The 20,739-nt window shown below is 54.9% G+C and overlaps 8 protein-coding genes across 8 annotated transcripts; 4 read left to right on the forward strand and 4 right to left on the reverse strand.

The window, feature by feature from the left end:
• Window positions 1-599: 599 nt before the first annotated feature.
• W97_08874 (uncharacterized protein) lies at window positions 600-946 on the reverse strand (the record flags this gene model as incomplete). Its single annotated transcript, XM_007786741.1, has 3 exons — window positions 600-722; window positions 773-826; window positions 872-946. The coding sequence occupies 3 exons, from the start codon at window positions 944-946 to the stop codon at window positions 600-602; spliced, it is 252 nt and encodes an 83-aa protein (XP_007784931.1).
• A 1,844-nt stretch (window positions 947-2,790) lies between these two features.
• W97_08875 (uncharacterized protein) lies at window positions 2,791-3,286 on the forward strand (the record flags this gene model as incomplete). The annotated part of the gene is made up of 2 exons (XM_007786742.1): window positions 2,791-2,986; window positions 3,054-3,286. 2 exons carry the CDS (start codon window positions 2,791-2,793, stop codon window positions 3,284-3,286), a joined length of 429 nt encoding a protein of 142 aa, XP_007784932.1.
• A 1,278-nt stretch (window positions 3,287-4,564) lies between these two features.
• On the forward strand, window positions 4,565-5,422 carry W97_08876 (uncharacterized protein; the record flags this gene model as incomplete). The annotated part of the gene is made up of 3 exons (XM_007786743.1): window positions 4,565-4,600; window positions 4,666-4,732; window positions 4,788-5,422. 3 exons carry the CDS (start codon window positions 4,565-4,567, stop codon window positions 5,420-5,422), a joined length of 738 nt encoding a protein of 245 aa, XP_007784933.1.
• A 345-nt stretch (window positions 5,423-5,767) lies between these two features.
• W97_08877 (uncharacterized protein) lies at window positions 5,768-7,354 on the reverse strand (the record flags this gene model as incomplete). The annotated part of the gene is made up of 1 exon (XM_007786744.1): window positions 5,768-7,354. One exon carries the CDS (start codon window positions 7,352-7,354, stop codon window positions 5,768-5,770), a length of 1,587 nt encoding a protein of 528 aa, XP_007784934.1.
• A 1,446-nt stretch (window positions 7,355-8,800) lies between these two features.
• W97_08878 (uncharacterized protein) lies at window positions 8,801-10,514 on the forward strand (the record flags this gene model as incomplete). Its single annotated transcript, XM_007786745.1, has 2 exons — window positions 8,801-9,986; window positions 10,042-10,514. 2 exons carry the CDS (start codon window positions 8,801-8,803, stop codon window positions 10,512-10,514), a joined length of 1,659 nt encoding a protein of 552 aa, XP_007784935.1.
• A 543-nt stretch (window positions 10,515-11,057) lies between these two features.
• On the reverse strand, window positions 11,058-11,753 carry W97_08879 (uncharacterized protein; the record flags this gene model as incomplete). The annotated part of the gene is made up of 1 exon (XM_007786746.1): window positions 11,058-11,753. The coding sequence occupies one exon, from the start codon at window positions 11,751-11,753 to the stop codon at window positions 11,058-11,060; it is 696 nt and encodes a 231-aa protein (XP_007784936.1).
• A 474-nt stretch (window positions 11,754-12,227) lies between these two features.
• On the reverse strand, window positions 12,228-16,119 carry W97_08880 (uncharacterized protein; the record flags this gene model as incomplete). The annotated part of the gene is made up of 7 exons (XM_007786747.1): window positions 12,228-12,749; window positions 12,801-14,085; window positions 14,131-14,765; window positions 14,834-15,463; window positions 15,526-15,863; window positions 15,918-16,041; window positions 16,114-16,119. The coding sequence occupies 7 exons, from the start codon at window positions 16,117-16,119 to the stop codon at window positions 12,228-12,230; spliced, it is 3,540 nt and encodes a 1,179-aa protein (XP_007784937.1).
• A 300-nt stretch (window positions 16,120-16,419) lies between these two features.
• W97_08881 (uncharacterized protein) lies at window positions 16,420-18,879 on the forward strand (the record flags this gene model as incomplete). Its single annotated transcript, XM_007786748.1, has 1 exon — window positions 16,420-18,879. The coding sequence occupies one exon, from the start codon at window positions 16,420-16,422 to the stop codon at window positions 18,877-18,879; it is 2,460 nt and encodes an 819-aa protein (XP_007784938.1).
• Window positions 18,880-20,739: the final 1,860 nt, after the last annotated feature.

Consider the following 20,739-nt stretch of genomic DNA (forward strand, 5'->3'; position numbering starts at 1 on the left):
GCTTGCGCTGAGATCGTGCTGTCAATACGCCAGGCCGCAATAGTCGTGCGGTCTATCCGGGAAGAGAAGAACTGCGCAGCGGTCGATGGACAAGTCTTCCTTCGCCAAGACTCCGCTGTGCTGTCATGTTTTCGAAAAGGCCTTTCCGTTACGGACGGGCAGCAGTTCTAAGTCCGCAGCTTGTGTGGACCATCAATGTCCGAAAGAAGTGGGCGTCCTTTCCCAGTCACAAGTTAGACGGTCGATGTCTTCTGCCGCTGGGTCCTCAAGAGGACCATGAAAACCGCTGAAACCACACACTATGCCGCTATGTAACCGTTAGGCTACGTGTAGCCCACTTTCGGTTTTGCGCCGTGAGGAGTAAGATCGAGCCGCAAGGTTTATGGAAGTCGTGGCGAACTCGAGGGGGGTTTCAAGAGGGTCATTCAGATGCATCTCAGTCACAAAGGATATCGAAAAAGAGTCAAGGACAGACACACGACGACGAGGCTTTCATTCTCACGTGCTGTTGTTCGAATCATTCAACAAAAGCGCGCAGGACCGCTCTCTGCTCCAATTCCACGACAACGAGCCCAGTCTCCACCCACCCCTTTCCCCATCTATCTGCCGTAACCATGACGAGCTTGGCGGTTCTGGTGGCGGGTGACTGCCGTTCCGAGCGCAGCCAGGAAGATGCGGCGCATCAACCGACGAAGGATCCGACGGCGATGACGGCGCTCGGCCTATGGCGACATGTTAGCACTGCATCGCCAGAAAGACTATGGCAACGTACCCGTTGGGCGGCACGGCGGGCCATCTCATCGATATAGAAGGCCATAAGATCATCCTGAAGCTGTCAGTATTGTACCGCAGGCTCGGATCTAAACCTTACGTCGAGGGCAATGCCTCCTGCGGCAATGAGGTAGCCGAGTTCGCGGAGCTGGCGCCTGGTCAAAGCGAAGCTCATGTTGTTGTTGAAGAAGGTTGTTGGTTAGGAAGAGTGATTGAATGTTATGTTGTGAGTTTGGTGGTTATTGTTGGTGCGAGCAGGAGGAGCAGATGTCACGATAGATCTCTTAAGCAGCACCACTTCCAGAAGTCACGTGGTTACCGAACCCGGCTCAGTTCCCTCGTTCACTCTGCTCTCCTTCGTCCGCATTTACCATCATGACCTCTTTCTCCTGCCATTGGCGCTCAGGCAGAGCATTCAGACCATCAGGAAACTATACCGGACCAGGATACTTCTATCTACGAGAGCGGCGTCAAGCTACTGACGTCCAATATGGCCTCCGCTTGAGTACCATGTAATGTTTCCGATGAGTATCTGAAGCTTGCTGGATATCGTCTTCGCAGCTCTCCGAGGGCCTCAAAAGGAGTATCGGAAGATGTGGACCTCGTACAGATTCGCTGGCCTGACGTTTTTAGGCTCTGGCTTACCTGCTCACTTGATGGTGGAGCGAAAAGCCTCAGCTTCCGTGTTCGGGATACGCAGAGACCCCGCTGGGGAGCGCTCACCTTCGCAATCTCGCATGAGCAGTCGCGGTCGAACTTCTCGGTCGTTCACAGAGTATGCAATTGGAGCGCTACAGATACCTCATGATCTTGGAGCTTAAATGTACCCACGGGCGTCCAGTACATCGAGCTTGCCATAAGCTGTTCGTAATTTGCCTTTTTGGGAAAGACGCAGGGGTACGGTTACACAAAAAGCCTCATGCATGCTCCCCGCCGGATGGGAGCACATGGATCTGGTTACACCCTGAAGGATGGCATCTCCCCTGCTGGACAGCTTGCTGTAACCTCGCTGTAGCGGTTTGTGACCATCTGTAGCGGAGTACGCCGTTGAAGTGGCGTTCCCCACATGGGGTCTGCGATATGCTAGTATCAAGGCGGCGTAGACGATATGCAGGCATCCTTTCTTGCTGCAGCACATCTGCATGGGATGACTCGACACGAAGCGCGTCCCTGGATGATCTCCACGCCAACGAGATATCGGAAGCAGCGCGGAGACTCATTGATCAATCAGAACACGTCGTCGCGTGGGGACGTGATCTGCAGGCACTCTACGCGGTTACACAGCCGTCTCAATCCAGCCATCTCGGCTCTTGGTTGATATCCATCATACCAGTTTGCTGCCACAGTGAAGTGCATCGCCGTGAGTTGGCGGAGAGACTTGTGAGTCAGACGTTGTGCACGGCTCGTAGCCGCCAGAGGCGAGTGAAGGTATTTGAAGCGTGGAAGCGCTGTTCTTCCGATCCACTGTCATCTCTCTTCGCTTGTGACATTCTCCAACCTTCCATCTGATTCACACACGTCACACCCAGCCGTACTTCAGAAACAACATCAGCCTACGAATACGGATTTCCTACACAAGCACACAGAGTCGTCCCGCTCTCCGCATCACGGCCGCCCACTTTGCACTTTCATCCACGACAATTAACGGCAGCCAACCACAACACCACTTCACAATGGGTATCAACTGGAAGACTCCCGAATCGAAAGAGCGCCTTCTCGCCTCCATCTGCGCCTACTTGATGGATGCAAATGGCGGAAAGGTTGTAGCTACTTTCCTTCTCACTCCTGTCTACTCTATTTTACTCTCCCTTAGGTTCCCAAGTTCTCCCGTCATCGACCGACGTTGTTCACACCGCTTCTCCCATACTTGGCCAACATCTCTTGCGTCAGTCACGCATGTGGTCTTGGGATGGCCTCAAGTGTCGATACGAGTTGTCTCCGCATCCGCTGCACTGTTTGCTGTGCGTGCATCTCTGTTATCGTACTAATATCTGGTAGGTTACTCTGGATTACAAGAAGATGGCCTTCTACTTCGGGCAAGGCGCAACATACGACAGCATCGAGGGACAGTTTCGTCTATTCAAGAAGGCGGGGAAAGATCTAATCACGGAAGCCGAAACAGAGGGTCGCTCTGAGTTGCCTGCTCGCGGGAAGAGCGCGCCGAACACACCACGCAAACCGAAGGCGCCGAAGAAGGCTGCCGGTTCGCAGGACGGTAAGATGCAGTCATGCTCTTTCAGGTGGCTTCTTAGAAGTACCGCTGATCCCGGTGTCTCCAACAGGTGTCATGACCGGTCGGGTCACCAAAAATGCAAGCCCGAAGAAAGGCGGAAAGGTCAAGCAGGAGAAACTCAGCTCTGCCACCTCGTCGTTCTTTGCGGACACACCGGAGAGCATGGTGGACGCCGTTGATGGAGACGATGAGATGCCTTTCTCGGAGACTCATGGGCAGTTTGACGATCGCTTCAACCCTGTCTCCGAGTTCGATGAGTTGGACTTGGGATTAGGTATCTAGAGGATGGTGCCCGCACGCGGTTTCTTGGTGCGGATGACAGCTTGCTTGTTTGGCTGGTCATGGGGTATTCTGGGAGTATTCGGCAGCACGGAGGGAACATGGTGATTTTCTGTACTTTGCTCGTCAAGATCTACAGCGAGCCGGGGTTTATCTGAGGGCTTTCCCTCTCCCTGCTCCTCTTTGAAATGATCGCCGGGTGCAATATCCGCCTTCCAATCACCTGCGCATGTACAAGATGTGTCTAAATCGCTCATAAAGTGATCTGGAAGTCACAGACGGCTGTGCCGCAGCCTGCAAGATGCCGGGCGCCACGTTTCTAGGGGAAGCGGGAAGCATGTGGCACTAGCCAGGATCATCGCCGGGGAAGCAGCTCCTTGACAACGACAAGCCTACCTAGGTAACTTAACATGTTGCACGACTCCATGCGGTGTTCGAATGCGCGACGCGTCGGGGGCGCGTAATAGACAAGCGTTGTGACATGCAAGCTGTGGGCGTCCGTAAGGTGTTGGGATAGCAGAAGTAGCGCGCGTATTAATCAGTCAAGGCGAGTAGACGGTGGTATGGAGGACACGTCTGCATATCAGCACGAATCCACTGGCAAGGCAAAGACGGGTTTCCCGAGGTCTTCATGAGGTGATCTCTGAGCACAACCACTACATTTTTCCTCGTGCTCCAAGTTGTCTTTCCGCACTGTGCCGTAGGATCTATTCCAGAACTTCAGGTACACGAAGGCACAGCAAGAGGGATACCAATTTCCCGAGCAGACTCTCTGCGGAAGCGTACAAAACGCTCATATCTGACACCATTCCGAATGCAAGGTCAAGCAGATGATATCTCACAGCGTTGATCGGCCGTACGGACAGCTTGCAACAGACTGAAGCGGAGCACCCATTCACGAGTTGACAGACTCTCACGGACCAGCACAGCTTCAATTGACGTGAAGTGGAATCCCCTTGGCAACCTGAGTGAAAGTTCTCTTCACTTCCACTTCTGCCCGCTCTTCCTTAGATTTTCCATCTTCCACCTCTCTCAGCTCTCTTCACCCTTCGAACATCCAACTCTCCAACGAACGTTCATCTACACAAGCCAGTACGTTCTGATCAACGCGTTAAAACATCTCTCCTCTCTTCATTCCCCTTCGTTCCCCTTCTCTCCTCTCACGTCACATCGCGCTTCAATTCTAACTTTAAGGTCCTCTGAACTCCTCTTGTTCCCTCTCGGTAGTCTTGAAGTGACTACTCTTAACACCTAACTAGCGACATCGACCGAACCGCAACAATGCCTGTCAAGTGGTCGCCAGATATGGATCAACTCGTACGAGCCTCTCAGTCTCCGCGCTCGCGCGAACCCGTCTCACGACTGACCTCGGCTTCTTCCAGCTCCTCGTCAAGATGATGGAGACGCACGACCTCAAAGTCGACGCGAACAAGGTCATCTCAGCCTGGCGTTAGTCAGCCCCATTCCCTCCTCATAGCACCTGACTAACATGATGGCACTGCAGCAACCGATCGCGGCGACATCCCAACCGCGCGCGCAATCACCGAGCGGCTTGTGAAAATCCGCCAGCAAGCCACGGGAAAGAAAGGCGCCTCGAGCTCTGGCCACTTCGGCATCGCTGCAGCTCAGACAAAAGGCACCTCCACCACCACCAACACTCCGCGCAAGAACGCCTCGTCGCCCGCAACCAAGGGCACCAAGACCCCGGCCAGCGCCGCCGCCAACAAGGTCAAGAAGCGCAAGCTCGCCACCGCCGCCAGCGACGCTGAAGACGACGACGAAGACCTCACCAAAACACCCAAGCCAGTAACCGGCTACGGCGTCCCTCCCCTCAACTTCGCCAACATCCCCTCTCTCACTCCCACGCGCAACACCACCCAGACCCCCCGCTCCGTCGACGCCAAGACACCGACCACGAGCGGCCGCAGCAGCGGTGCCCGGCACAACAGCCGCGCGGACTCGCAGGCCACGCTGAGCGATGCCGGCACTCCGACGCCGCGGGGGCGCCGTGCGGCGAGCATGAAGCTGTCGGCTACCGTCAAGCAGGAGCAGCAGGAGCAGCAGGAGATGGAGGGGAGTGAGAGTGGGCATGGCATGGAGAGCCCGGCTGAGAGCGATGTCAGTGAGTATGTGGTCTAAGTGTGGAGAGGAGGGTGATAGAGGTGGGAGGAGCTGGGAGGAGGGTGAGAGGCTTTAATGGGTGTGATATGGTGTGGAGAAGCTCTGAGGCTGTGATTTCGTAACTCTTAGGTTTCTTTGGGTTTCTTTGGGGTTCTAGTGGCGATTGAATTGCGGAAGGTGGATGACGGCCATTGGCATCACTGCTGTTGGGCACTTTGGTGACCTTGGCGACCGCTTCTTGGGGGACGTCGGACATGGCTTGCGCCTTCTCGGTACGCCCACACTTCAGCATAGCAGGATACTGCTAAAAGTCTTTACACATCGCTTGCATCTTGCATCTCTTGGTGACTGTTCGATCTGATGTCATCGCTTGTCTTTCCGCTCGTGCCTAGCCGCCCCGTTACTCCTTTCGCCCCTACGTACACCTCCGCCATCCCTTGTCCCCTTCCTCTCCTCCTTGATCTCTTTGGCTTTCTCCCTAGGATCAATGACAACCAGCTCCTCCTCGTTCTTCCGCTTCCATTCCAGATCCTTGCCCAGCCTGTCTTTCGCAAAAGATAGACTGTGACTCATCCAGCCCTCGTCCTCATCCTCGTCGACGTCGCCGCCAAGCTGGTTCCGATCCCATGCCGTGCACGATTGGCAATTGACGATGAAATGGAGGTCGCAGAGCGCAGCCTCTTCGTCCAGGGCATCGGCTGGCTGAGCTGTCGGGACGCCATCCCCATCGCCGCTTTCGTCTGGTGCATTCGGGGTGGACTCTTTGGGTGGTGACGTAGGAGCTGGAAACGCCTCTTCGGGCGCCTGATCTAGCTTCGTTTGGAACGCGCGGATCAAGTCCAATGCCTTTTGGTCTTCGAGTGCGTTGCCAGTGGCGCCGCCTTGCCGCCGTTTGCGGCCGCGTGTGGAGGTCTCGGGGATCATGGCTTCGAGTGCTGACTTCTTGCGTGGTGCGGCTGAGGGCGCGGTGGCGGTAGTCCGTTTCATGGACGCTTTGAGCTCGGCTATTTGGGCGTTTGTGCGGTCAAGAAGGGCTGTGTTCTTCTGCGGTTCTGGAGGCTCGGGCGAAGATGATGGAGAGCGGGTGAGTAAGCGGTTGCGGGCTGATGGTGCGGCGATTGACTGGGGTGGTGGAGATCGGGATGGTGAGAGAGATATCGGCTTCTTGGTATGCGGTCCTGGTTTTCGCTCTGAGGGTTTGGGCATAGGCGGGTTGTTCAAGACGGCTCCATCTTCTTGCCCTACACTGACCAGTTTCATGTTGAACTTTGGCTTCTTGGCGATGGGCGCTGTGATGTCGGCATCTTCCTCATCGCCCCCGAAACTGAGGATGTTCTTCCCAGCTTTCCGCTTCGCCTTCTTCTTGGCTTTGTTGTCGTCCTCTGCCTTTGAGAGCTTTGTCCGCACCCTCTTGACCATGTCCTCGAAAGGATTTACCAGGATTTCGGTTCCAGTGATCCTCGTCGGGTACAGCGGCCTCTCGCTTCCCTCTGTCAGCTCCGACTCTCCCATCTTCATGAGGTTGTAGATTGTATCGCCCGCTATGCGACCGAACATTGTGTTCCGCCCGGTCAGCTCCGGCGTCTCTCCCAGCGTCAGGAAGAACTGGCTCCCGTTGTCATCCTTCGCCCCCGTATTTGCCATCCCTAGTAGCCCTCTCCTGTTGAACTTGAGCCGCGAGTGGAACTCATCTGCGAACGGCTCGCCATTGTCGAAGCTTGACTCCCCACCAGAGCCGGTACCCGTGGGATCCCCACCTTGTATAATGAAGCCGGGGACAAGGCGGTGGAAGATTGTGCCATCGTAGTAGCCGTCGAGGCATAGCTGAAGGAAATTACGCGATGCGAGTGGCGTTTGTTTGGCAAACAGCTCCAGTTCTATATCGCCAGCGGTGGTGAGCAGGAGGACCTTCGCCGTGGGCTGCGGCTCCAGGTTGTAGAGAGAAGCCATGTTGGCGGTGGGTAGTGCAAGCGCCGCAGACCGGATGGCTGGAGAATCAAGAATGTGTCAGTGTCAGGGCTGGGAAACAAACGGAGCTTGGCTAAGGCTTTCGCGCGTTGGCGCAGCGTGGTCAAGCGCGTGAAGATCGGCGGAATATACTGACATCGCTACAAACGCCGCGCAAGCTGTAACTCAAGCCGATGGATTTTGTAAAGAAGGAACAGAACAAGTAGTACAAGAATGTGATTGATCAACGAACTGTCGACGTTGATTGTAGTTGGCCCGCTAAAGACAGTGAATATAGTTGGAGCCCAGTGAGGTGCTAGTCGATTGTCAAATAACGTGTTAGTGATAGTGACTAAACGGACGTCGGCCATGTCATCCAAGGCTGGCGCATGATCGAGATGATGAAGCGCGCCCGTGAAGTACTGCAGAGCCATGGCGAGTGTATGACGGGGAAGGGGCGAGGGCTGTAGGAAAGGGCAGGTACGTACAGGGTGGTGGTGCGGTTTAAGTAGGGGAGTGTGTAGTAACGGGCGAGGTGAAGCTTTCGCTTGGGTCCAGCTGGAACCACGGCGCTGCCAGCGGGGCTCCGAGTAATAGCGATGCCGGTCTTAAGATCAGGTTGCGGGCTAGCTGGAGACCAAAGGACATGTCAGTATCAGCCTTAGGAAACAGATGTAGGTCAGCCAGAGCTTCCGTGTCTTGGCACAAGGTGATCAAACTCGCGAACAACGGCGGAGAGACACTCGGAGCGCCGGTGAGATGTAGAAGCGGGAGGCGAAGGCTGCAGGAACGAGCAATCACGCACACTGCGTTGGTGCGGTTGGGTAGCCAAGTGGCTGGCTGCTGGCGAGAAGAGGCTCTATATAAAGCTTTATATAAAGCTAAGCAGTCGTGCTGCCGCCGCTGGTGGAGCTCCCGGGCAACGGCGGTGCTTGTCTTAGCTCAGCATGACACGTTGTGCGTGGTTCAAGATTGCGAGAGGCAGATGTGCATGTGCCCGACTACGGTATTACTGGTACTCTATGATGTTTGAGCGCGCTTTCATGGCGTACCAACGTCAACTCTCCCAAAGATTTCCTCGTACTCGAGTAGCTCTCAGTGCTCTCCCAAAGCCAAAGCCAAAAAGCGCGATGCGCCGGAGAACGGAGACACGTCTGACCGAGCCGAGGCATCGACGTCACCGCACCACAGCCTGCCCTGTGCCTGTCCATTCGCGATGCCTGCAGAAAGAAATCATGGATAGAGGGAACAGTAAACAGAGGAAACACACGAGAATGCTCAGACCGTGAAGCCGAGATACAGACACCCAACAGCCTCTCCTGGCTCTGAGGGTAGGGTGTACCCATTGAACTGGAACCCATCCTTTTTATGCTGCGGGATTGATGTAACTTCTATTCCTCCGCCTCTCCTCCGTCCAAACGTCGAACACTCGCTTCATACAGGGACGAGATGCTTCCATACATCAACGCTCCTTTCGAGTACGCCGCCAATGCCCTGGGAGCTTCAACGGACGAGCTCAAGCTTATCTTCTCCTTCCTGCTGTCGTACCCGCTGGCCGGCCTCCTGAAACGCATCCCAGACCGGTATCCCTGGCAGAAGAACCTCTTCATAATAGCAGTTTCTCTTTTCTATCTAGTCGGCCTATTCGACCTGTGGGATGGCCTATACACTCTGTTCATCAGCGCTACTGGCGCATACCTCATCGCAGCATACATCCAAGGCCCCTTCATGCCATGGATAGCCTTCGTCTTCTTGATGGGGCACATGTCCCTCAACCACCTGAAACGCCAGTATGCGAACGCGCCTGGTGAAATCGACATCACCGGGGCTCAAATGGTGCTGATCATGAAGCTGACTGCGTTTTGCTGGAACGTCCATGACGGGAGACTGCCTGAGAAAGATCTCTCTGACTACCAAAAGGAGCGGGCCATCCGCAGGCTACCTGATGTAATCGACTACGCGGGCTACGTCCTCTTCTTCCCCTCTCTGTTCGCCGGGCCGGCTTTCGATTACGCAGACTACCATCGCTGGATCACCACCACCATGTTCGAGCTCCCGCCCGGTACTGATCCTTCCAAGGCGCCACCAACGCGGAAGAAGCGCAGGATACCCAGGAGTGGCACTCCCGCTACCTGGAAAGCCTTCTATGGCCTCCTCTGGATTTTCGCATTCCTCAAATTCTCTGGCTGGTACTATCCTGACTTGCTGCTAGGTGACACCTACATGCAGTACGGCTTCCTCCGACGTGTATGGCTACTGCACATGTTGGGCTTCACCACGCGGATGAAGTACTACGGCGTCTGGGCTCTGACCGAAGGCGCTTGTATCCTATCAGGCATCGGCTATAAAGGCATCGACCCAAAGACTGGCCGCGCAGCTTGGAACAGATTGCAGAATGTCAGACCTCTTGCTATCGAGACGGCACAGAACACGCACGCATATCTTGGAAACTGGAACATCAATACCAACAACTGGCTTCGGAACTATGTGTACCTGCGTGTCACGCCGAAGGGCAAGAAGCCGGGCTTCCGAGCTACTCTAGCGACGTTCACCACGAGCGCTTTCTGGCATGGTTTCTACCCAGGCTACTACCTGTCTTTCGTCTTGGCCAGCTTTCTCCAAACAATTGCAAAGAGTATGCTCCGCTCCGTATCGCTTCTCCTGGTTCGACATGCTAAATTCTCCACTAGATGCCCGCCGCCTCCTCCGTCCCTTCTTCCTTACAGAAGACGGCCAAAAACCGCTACCATCCAAACGCTACTACGACATCTTCACCTACCTCGTGACCCAGCTCGCCTTCTCCTACACAGTCGCGCCCTTCGTGCTGCTCACCCTGCCAAGTTCCCTCCTCGTTTGGTCCCGCGTGTACTTCTACTGCATCATCGGCGCCGTGGCTTGCTTCGGCTTCCTCGCCTCGCCAGGCAAGGCTTACCTGAAGCAAGAGCTCAACAAAAGAAACAGGACCGCGACGACGAGAGCAACAAGTGAGCGGAGTTCGAGGGGCCCGACGCTGGGGCTGCCGGATGATATGGAGGTCGACATCCAGGAGGCTATTGATGAGGCCAAGGCGGAGTTTGAGGCACGGAGGAGGAGGGGCTTGCCGGTTGGGACGGCGAAGGACTTCAAGGCGGCTGTAGAGGACAAGGTAGGGCGGGAGCTGTAGAGTGGCTTCGCACAACTGCAAAGCTTTGGCGTCAGATGCGGTGTGTATGATTTGATTCTCACATTTCATCATTGGACGAGTCTGGAAGATCTCTGTCATGACTGGCAAAGTTCAGACGTTGCCTTGTTCAAAGATTGTTGAATTCGCCATAGCCCAGACCTTGCAGATCTTTCATAGAGGTAGATTGTTAGCGCCTTAGATCTGAATTTCCTTGCACTTGCAATATGCACCAACCCTCAATCCTTTGCCGGACGGCTTCGTTCCCACGCCTTGAATGAGTACTTCGGTGATGTGCTGGTCTCGGAGAAGGTTAGTCTAGCGCAGGCCATGGCAAGCCCAGAAGCTGATACAGGAGCGCAGGACGTTGTGAAGACGGTGTAGCCAGCTTGCCGATCCAGACTTCCAGTCATCCGCACTGAAGCATCTTCACTCGAATCTTCGCTTCAGGTCCGACATCGCCATTCCGGATGCACCCATGCACCCCTCGGCGAATGAACCGAAGGCAGAACCCAATTCAACCGCTCAATCCGCTCCCGCTCCGCCTCAAGCAACTTGCGCTACATCAGCACACGGCTTCAACCCATGCCATCGAGAAGTGAAAAAACTCACCACAGCCCTCAACTTTTCCTCTCCCTCGCGTTCACAGCCATGGATCGGCACCACAAACCCCGCAATCCCAAGCCCCGCCCTCATTTCCCTGAACGCCAAACGGCGCTGTGCAAGACACGGCTCGCGCTTCTGGTTCATGCGCAAGCAGCGCGAGCAGGTCGGTCGGCCTCTGTTGCAGGGGAGACGCTTGAGCTGGCATTGGAGGCACGATTCAGCGAGCCGCTCGAGACTGATGTCTAGATCTTCTTCTGGCTGGTCGCTTTTGTTGTCTTTGAAGACGGAATCGGTGCCCGGCTTTGGGGCGGGTCGAGTACAAGGCGAACTGCAGATGCTGCTGGGGGCCGAGTGCCATTCGTTGCCGCTGTCGGCCTTGAGGTCCTGACGCAAGGGTGAGGAATCCCAGATTGAGCGCGGGCTGGAGGCTGTGGAGACGGGGGAGCTGGTGGCCCGGTTGGCGGCATCGAGGAAAGGGTCAGGTAGTGCTGGATTCTTTGCGCGGCGAATGGTGGGGAGGTCTTCGGCATCGTCGTCAATGGCGGCGGCAGCTTCCCTGATGGAGCCATCGTGTTTGGCAGATACGCAGCTGTCGGCCTTTGGCCCGATTGAAGGCGTGGATGTCGAGTCGGACATGGCCGTCGGGCGTCACATCGAGATCTGCGTCGGTGCTGAGGCTGTCAATGGGGGGCCGCTTGAGTTCTGGTGGTTTGGATAGTGAAGGCTGGAGTGGAGGAAGGAAAGTGAGTCGAGTTTCAGGGCAATTCCGAGAACGGAGAAGGCTTGGCTCGTTAGGAGAGGCGACTGGGGATGGGGTATCATGGACACGGTGTGAGCATGCAAAAGGGGAACCGTCGAGGTGCTGCGAAGATGGGTGATTGGCGCGGTCGAGCAACGGGATGGGCGAGTGAGAAGTGACAACAGTGGGAGGGTGGCGTGATAGCATCCACCAGATTTAATGACCCTTGGGGTGCCTCGATGCGTCGGATTGAATGACGGAATGGTCACCTATTGGTTGGTAGAGATTGAGATACATATGACTGTTGGTAAACTTGCAAACCTTGGGTATCTTGCTTTATCTACTGCTGTCTTATCATCTGCTTTAGAAACCTACAGTACGTATCCTCCCATACCAACGCTGTGCCAGCTCCGTATCGGTCTCGTGTCTTCGAGTTCGACACACCACCACAAGATCTCCTTAGCCTTCTCAATCTGCCCGCCTTCCTCGTAAGCCCTGGCGAGTGCGAACCACGCCTCTGTGTAATCCCACCCGGACCCAAGCTTGGTTAGAGAAGACAACAGGCCATAAGCCCGATCACGAGCAGCCAGTCGATTAAGCTCTTCTGGGCTGCTCGAGTTAGATGACGAAGCACTCGGCTGTTGCTCTGGCGGGGGCGAAGGTGGTATCGGAACGAAAGTTGTTGGCGTCAATGATGGCGAGGCGGACGCGCTCGGGATAGCAGCGACAGCAGTTTCTGACGGTTCGGCAGGGACTTTCTGACAGTAGACGTCCAGCAGGATGTTCGACAGTCCTACTGTTGCGGCTGGGTGATGGGGATAATGTGCGAGCGCTTTCTCGAAGCAGTCAAGGGCGTGGTGGGGCGATGTTTGAGCCAGAGCGAGTTCTCCGCGCTGTTGCAGGTAAGCCTATGCTCAAGTATTAACAGGGAAAGAGATACATACTTGCGTCCACACGTCTGCCCAAAGCTGCTCTACACTTTGGCCGCCGCCCCATCCCTTGTCGGCGAACGCTCTGCTGCTTGATGATTCATGTGCCAGTTCCAACTCAAAGCCGTCCGCCAACTTGAAGGCCTCATCGACCGCACCACTTGCGTCGTCGAACATTGCTGCTCTCGTGTACAACCCGGCGATGAATAGCCAGACCTTGATCAAGAGCGAAATCTTGTGGCGTCGTTCTTGGGCAGAGGGAAAGCGGGGGTCGGGAGACGAGTATCCTGCGAGAGGCAAGGGGGTAGGCAATCGCGTGTCTTGCCTTGGAGGTTGGCGTGCGTGGCGAACTGGCAGTGGCTGCGCATGGCGAGGCACATTATGGGCAATGGGCCGCAGCGGGCGTTCAGGGCTCTCGACAGTCGGTCTTTGCAGGCCGCCTATGGGATCTGCTGCCGATGACCTAACGAACTCATCTGCAACTTCCCCATCCTGCGCTGCTGAGCGGCCCTGGACACCCTGTTGAGCGCTAAGGTCGGGAGGAGGTTCGGCAGAAGCTTCATCATCCCGCTCGCGGAGACTGCCTGTACTTTTCTTCTTCAGCTTCAGGCTGCCAGTGCCCCGCTGTATGTCTTGGTCATGATGACCCTTGTGTCGGAAAACTGAATGGTGATGATGGCCGTTGGTTCCCCCGTGCTCATCGGTGATTTGGATTGCAGGTGCTGGAGGGTTTTCCGGTGGCCCTGATGTTGTTGAGGTCCGAGGTAACGATGTGGTATTCGATTCGTTTCTTTGGGCGCTCTTCGTCGAATGTCGCCCAAATATGCTACTCCTCACGGAACTCGTCGCGCCTCTCGGTGGTGGAAGTGATGAAGGATGCGTTTGTTGTCTGGCTGCCCCGAAAAGCCGTGCGTACAGTGCAAGCAGTTCATCGCTGCCGTCAACAGCAGCGTTGGAACCTTCTAGGGCTTCGACAAGCGCTAGCTGCGTCAGTTTCAATTGTATGATGCCTTCTCTCTCGAACGGTTCCATCTGATCGACCAAACCCCCGTACTGGAATTGTTGCACCTTCTCCTCAACGGAATGGGAGGGTATGTGGTTCGAGTAACCGTTATGGAATTGGTGCGGCTCGTCCAGATTACCAAAGAGGTGGGTAGGCTCTCCAAACTGATCTAGCGCAGCTTCGCATGCTTCCGATGCGGTATCAAACTCGCTTCTGGCGCTGAGGAGCAACGCAAGAAGATGCCAAAGGGAGATAAGCCGTCTCTCTCTAGAATAGGTGGATGAGGGCCGGCCAGCACTGCCCTCTGAGACAACGCCATCCGCAGTCATCAGAGCATCTAACTGTGGAGATGAAGTAAGCGCTTGCTTAACAACTCTGATTGCTCCGGCAGTATCCCTAGTCTCGGCAAGGAGGAGGCCCAAGCAATAGAGGGTCTCGAGCTGTTGCGCCTCTGCGCCAGAAGGCTCGAGAGCCTTGCGAAACGATTGCGCCGCTTGAGCCTGGAGAGTCGGTCTAGATGCGATATCGTATGTAAGACGCGCCCAATGCGCCTGACTGATGCCAATAGCACGATATGCAACAGCCATGGCCTCAGGTGACAGAGCAGTCTCGGTGGCTGCCTGTATGTCTTTCACGTAATCATCTCGTTTTTGAGCCGAGGCCGGACTTTGCTGTCGTAGCCATTTCTGAATGTTCTTACTTATATCTATCGCCTTTCCTGCTTCTTTGCGGTTGCCGAACCGGCATAACAGTCTGATTGCTTCTGCTGCTGTTCGTAGAATGGTGTCATCGTCATCCAAAGCGGTGTCTTCCTCGCCGCTCTTCTCGGCACGGTCTTTAGTCCGAGTGACAATCTCTACGTAAGAGTTGTACGCCTTGAAGGCGAGATCGAACTCTGCTAGCGACGCATGAACCGTGAACAGATAGCGTAGGATCTGCGTAGAGTGGAATGTCTTGGTGGCGGCACGATAGAGGATCTGCGTTCACCCTTCAGCACATGGTTCATCGATTTCAATGGGCATCAGACTTCGATCTTGTAACTCACATCAAGTACGCCACGTGCCACAGCCTCTTTACCGCCTTCGCCTAGTTCCTCGTCTCGCCAACCAGGACCGCATAAGACTCGCCAATTGCTTATGACCGCCTCAACCCAGGATTCGATCTCTTCGTTCCTCTCACTGGCCTTGGGGAAGTGGGTCTCTTGCAGCAACAAGCTTTCATACGTGACTTCAACGCGATTCAGCTCCGCACGCAATTGGAGTCGTGAAGCTGGTGTATTTCCGTATTGCGAAGGTTCTAACGTAGCCAGAGCTCGTTTCTCCGAAGCCTCGACCGAATATGTTGTGGAAGGGTCGCGCTGGACAACGGAGGACAACAAATCGTAGTATGCCCTCCAAACTAAACGCCTCGCTGTTCGTGAGCCTTGCTCCGTGTCGGCAGCTGTGGCGCGGCCTTCCCAGAGCCTATCCCACACCCTGAATATTCTCAACCCATCGTCCATACTGGTAGGGTCTCGCGAAGCACCCGGACCGCCCCACAGAAGGCACAAGCGTATCAGTAAACGCTCGGTCCACAGGCGAAATTGAGGCGCGACCGATGTCAGGGAAGGCAGGTAGGATAGGTAGGGCAATATTGAGCTGTAAGTGTGAAAGGCCTCAGCGGAGGATTCGTTGCGCTCTTGCGATACGCCTAGGGTTGGTGAGCATGCCACGCAAGAGAAGTATGTGTCGTTTTTACTTCCGGATCCGTACCTTTCAGATATGCCGCCTTGACGATGCACACCTTTGTCCAATCTTGTAGCGCGGCGCCGCTGTCGGATAGACCTTGCACAGCCGCGCTTATATCCCTTGGTAATCGTACTATTGCGAGGCTGGGCTCGTCCAAAGCCCAGTGTATCCAGCCCAAACACGTCGTGGCCTGGAAGGCATCTTGCGCATACGCTGTTTCGGCTTCAATGGCGGACAGTAGAGGGGGTATCAGGCTTGGGAGGGACGACGATGTAGAGCTGGCGGTAGTGGGCCTCTGACTGCTCTGTCCAGAGACCTGGACCTCTGCTCTCGCGCTGAGCGCTAAGCCTGGAGAGAGGTGTTACTTAGCACGACCTGTGGACCAAGGGACTTTGTACAAACATTTCCTATGCGGCGCATGCTTTTCAACTTTCCGCGCGAGCTCGGGAACGTCCTGCCAACGACCATTGCAGCGCGCTTCGTCCAATTGATTGATGTACCGTAACGCCTTGTCGCTCTCTCGTGTCTGATTGCTGTCAGCGATGAGGATGTTGACCCTTACTGGAGACGAACGGCCTTCTGGGCGGAGAGGACATACAATCATGGCGGCGGAAAGTCGCGCAATGGTCTCACCGAGCGCGACCGATCAGCTATCTCTTGCATGATACATCACTGGCGAAACTAGAGCTTGTTGCTCTGCTATACAAAAGCCCTCGAACTCGACCGCGAACTTGGACCCTGAAGGGTGGAAGCTTGGCGTTCCGTCCGGCAGCGGGTTTTCCCGCCGGACTGGGATGCCTTCAAAGATTTCGAAAAGATATCAAGCGTTGGTATGACAAAGCAAACGTCTCAAACTGAGACGCGGTGAGGTTCTGGAGCGGCCGTTCCAGTCGGCCTCGTTAGGATGGCATCGCAGTCCTCACTTTCCACCCTCCGAGCTGTCAGCTACCGGATATCATCAACACCTACCAAGCAGCTTCCGGCCTTGATACCGCACGTTACAGCCTTGTTGCCAGCCTGCAAGCAGTTGCTTGCTGCTCCTCAAGATGCGAAAGCCAAAGACTCCTCGGATGCCGCCGCCGCAGGTCACAAGTTCAGGACTCAACTATCCACTATGCTCCAAGACCGCACCGTCGAGGGCCGATGGGCTGCTGTTGTCCTTGTAAAATGCACCGTCGAGGTTGGAGGGCATGAAGTCCTTCAAAAATGCGCCCCGTGGGTAAGGGGTCTCCTGAGCATACTGGGGAGGCCGGATCCTCCAACTACGAGGAAGCTCTGTATGATCACTTTAACAAGGATTTTCATACTGACCCGCGATCATCCCACACTGCTTCGGGAGGTTACCACCCCTTCTCTGCCTACCATGATTGCGACTTGCCTCAAAGTGTTCACAGCAGGGTCACAGTCATTATCAGTGCAGCAGAACCCGGTCCAAAGAGCGCTGCTTCAAACGATGCTTGAATGCTTCACTCAGTTGTTGCCTCGTCATCCTACCATATTCCGGTCCTACCAGAGCCAGTTGCAGCAGCTTCTAGTCCAAACCATCGCTCCCACTCCGTCCAGCAGCTCACAACACATCCCTGCTCTCCCATGTCCGGCCTGCGAAGCCGCAAGGCGGCTTTTTGTACAGATGCATTGCTGTGCGCCGAAATCCACGTCGACTGAGGAATGGGAAAGCATGCTGAAGGCCGTTGTCACCAGCATCCATCGTACAGCTGACAAGGTATTCCGCGCCGTCATTGAGGACTGGGAGTCGGTAGCAGGAATTTCTTCCTCAGGACACAACACTCACGGGACTCTGGAATCGGACGTGCACGAACCCAAACCAGACGCCATAGGACTTCCCGGGTGGTCCGGTCTCTTTGCTGGAAGCGAGAGAATGATCGGCTTACTGAGGCTGTTATCCCAGTTCATTCGCACACCAACCGTAGCCGCAGTTGGTGTACGGATCGGATTGATCACTGACCTGCTGAACCGCCTCCTCTCGTTGACCATACCTTCGAACACCGAGGAAGCCGTGACTCAAGCCAGCCTGCGATTCAATAACCAGATCGGAAGAGAAGAGCGTGAAAACCTGTTTGTAGCGCTACCCCAAATCCATGCAGCGACCATTGAGGTTCTGGAGGTCCTTGTCGAGCGCTTTACAGACGCAGTGCATTCGACTCTGCCCGGCTATCTCGATCAGCTCGTGTGGATAGTCAAGGCCGAGAACACGTCCGATATTATAAGAGCTTCTGTGTACCACGCCGCCATTCAGCTAGTGGAAATCTTAGGGTCATCTATGACTAAAACCTCGGTAGATGCACTCAGTCAGATGATACAACTCGCCTGCGGCGACCTTCTGCATGACTCTCAGGCAACTGGTGCCAGTCTAGATCAAGCAAACGGAAAGCGCAACGGTGGTCATACGACAATGGACATTTCTCTTGGCACCGCCGCCGCACCCAGGCCTTCGACATCGCTCTCGAGTGGTCCCGTATTAGCCGCCTACAGCTTGCTCCCCGTCCTGCTCGGCAGAATCTCCGCTCAACAGATCTCTGTATCGCTTCGGACCTTGATGGATCGGATGGCGGTCTTGCATCGTCACAAGGAGGCTCTGCTAGCCAGTGCCCTCAATCCACCGGTGAAGAAAGGAGGGACAGCGGCCAGCAGCATTTTGCGTTTGCTCGCTACCTCTTTCCCTGAAAGCTTGGAAGTTGAAGGAATGCTAAGGCCGCGCATGCCCGTGACCAGGACAGGCTTCCCTGTTGACGGGGATATGGCATCCGACGAGGATCAAGCTGAGGCCATTGAAGACAGACATCCATCGTTCCCGCCACCTGATCCTGTGATACTCCCACAGAACGAGGCATCGCCGGAAAGCCGTTCGGCTGGCGCCATAGTCGCTGGTGGCGAGCTCCCCGTAGTGCCGCTTGGTGACGAAACCATGGACGATGGCTCTGAGGAGGTTCAGCAAGCGACCTTTTCAGAGCCGCACAGCTCCAAGGACATTGCGAACGCGAGCCGATCGACCAAGCGCAGCGAGCCTCCTGCTGGAGGTTCACCGTCGTCGCACAAACGGACGCGTCGCGATATATCTGCGCAGCCACCGCTTAGCAAAGGAGTAGCCACTCCGACCGTACCCCATACAGCTGCTGCCGCCATCCCAGATGTTCCAATAGCTGAGACTGTTAGTGAAATCTTGATAGCAGGGGCAGGTACGGAGACCACTCCTGAAGCCGTATTGCCTCAACAACCTTCAGCGGGAAGCAGTCCGCGACTCCAGGTAGATGTCGCAGGCGATATGGATGATGACGACGATTTTGAGGTTCCGGCACTCACTTTGGGCCACGACACGTCAGATGACGAAGACGACGGAGCATAAAGATGGATAACGGCACGACGGAACATTGAGCGCTGGTGAAGTTGGCCGACTGTAGAGGCGAAGATGCTGTCTGTACAATTTGTGATAGGTTGACTAGGCTTTGAAGAACATGTACGCTTGGCAAAGTTGGCGTGCAGTTGTAATTCGACTTGCAGAAGCGCAGAGTAACAGCTAAGATAAAGATGAAGGCTGTGGAAACGATGACGACCTTCGGCCGCTACTCGACCAGCCTGGTGCTAATCTGACAGGGCGATGATCCGGAGCAACGATCATGATGTACCAGACTTGGGGGCGCTCAATTGTTCCTAAGGGTGGACATCAAGTCGGCAGGGGTGAGATGGATTTTCGATGATGAATTTGTTTTAATGGATCGCAATCAGAAAATCCTTCGTGTAAGCAATGAGATGTTCTCTCCGTATCGGTAGAAGTCTCAAAGCTATCAATCAAATGGAGTAGTGCAAACAATTGAATTCAGCTTCAAACAAACGATTACTGCTACTGGCCCGCGTTACGCATGTTAACGACAAATGAACGTCCCAATCATCCTGAATAGAGACATTTAAATGAATGACCTTGGTCCGAATCAAATCCTTCTCTTTCAAGTCTCAACGGCATCCCGAGACTCTCACAACGTCCCCCAAAGTCTGACCGCCCTTCCTTTCGAAACAGGAGTTGCTCTTCCGATCCAACACTACAACTTGGTTTCACCGAAGGACGATCAAGCGGTTATTCTTCGATGTAGACCTAGTCCCAGTTGAACGGCCAACCGCTAATCTTAAAGCCAGATTATTATGATTATGATTTTCTCGCCCGACGCTGGACACTGAAATCTGGGATCTAATAGCAGTCAGCACAACCGCAAAAACGATCCACCGAGCCAGTATTGAAGAAGGCAAGGGCGACAACAGTCTTGCGCGCGCGAGCGGGAACAACACAAAACTTACCGCACTCTCTAGTACAAGTAGCACTCTCCCCAGTACGAAGTGCGCTAAGGGTGCATTCATTCCAGCAGCCACACGGGACTTGGATCTCCTTGGAGGCCTCGGAAGGGCTTGCGGCGGGAGGACTGAGAGGGCTTGTTGCGGTCTCTGTCGCTGGATGGGCCATGACGATGGCAGCAAAGAGCCCAGCGAGAGCAAGGAGGGAGAAAGACTTCATTGTTGTTGGATTTGTGATAAGGTTTGGTTTTTTGAAGGAGAGGGAGGAGCTTGAGGGGACGAGGAATATAGTTGAGGATTCTAAAGTAGATCAGACTCTGGGGATTGTGCTGCGAATTGGTCGAGAATAGCAGGTTTCTGGCTTAATTTATAGCCATCATGTCGCCAGTCTACGTTCAAGCTGGTGCTTTTGAGGAGCGTTCTCTTTCTCGTAATATCTCTTGGACAGACAACAGGCCTCCCACTTAGATAGCCAATGTCTGCAGCAAATGTGTAAAGCCGCCCTCGACTCGACCATGAGGTGTCTCAGGTGAAGGACAGGAGCTGTGAAAGTCTTGATGGAGAAATTAGCTACAGGGATTGAGGATAGATAAAGGAGGGGAACGGTAAGGCTGGCTGGCCGGAGTTATATCAAGCCGAGGACTCCTTCTCGATCTCCTGCAAATTGAAGATGGCTGATGGAACGCTTGCAAATGGCGCTTGGTCAAGAGCTGAAATAGCTGGCCCCAAACAACCAACCCCAGCTTTACAGGCCTCAAAAAGCATTCCAGCATCAGCCGCCCCAGCATCAGTCGGGCTCCCAGCGTCAGCAGCCCTCTCAGTATTAGTGTGTGGATTGCCCCTGTCTTACATTTGCGATTGTGGAGTGTGCCTTACAAGAGTATTATTTTTGGACCTCGTGAATCGGGAACAGGATTACCAT

This window comes from Coniosporium apollinis (assembly GCF_000281105.1).
Source record: "Coniosporium apollinis CBS 100218 chromosome Unknown supercont1.66, whole genome shotgun sequence".
Classification (NCBI taxonomy): domain Eukaryota; kingdom Fungi; phylum Ascomycota; class Dothideomycetes; genus Coniosporium; species Coniosporium apollinis.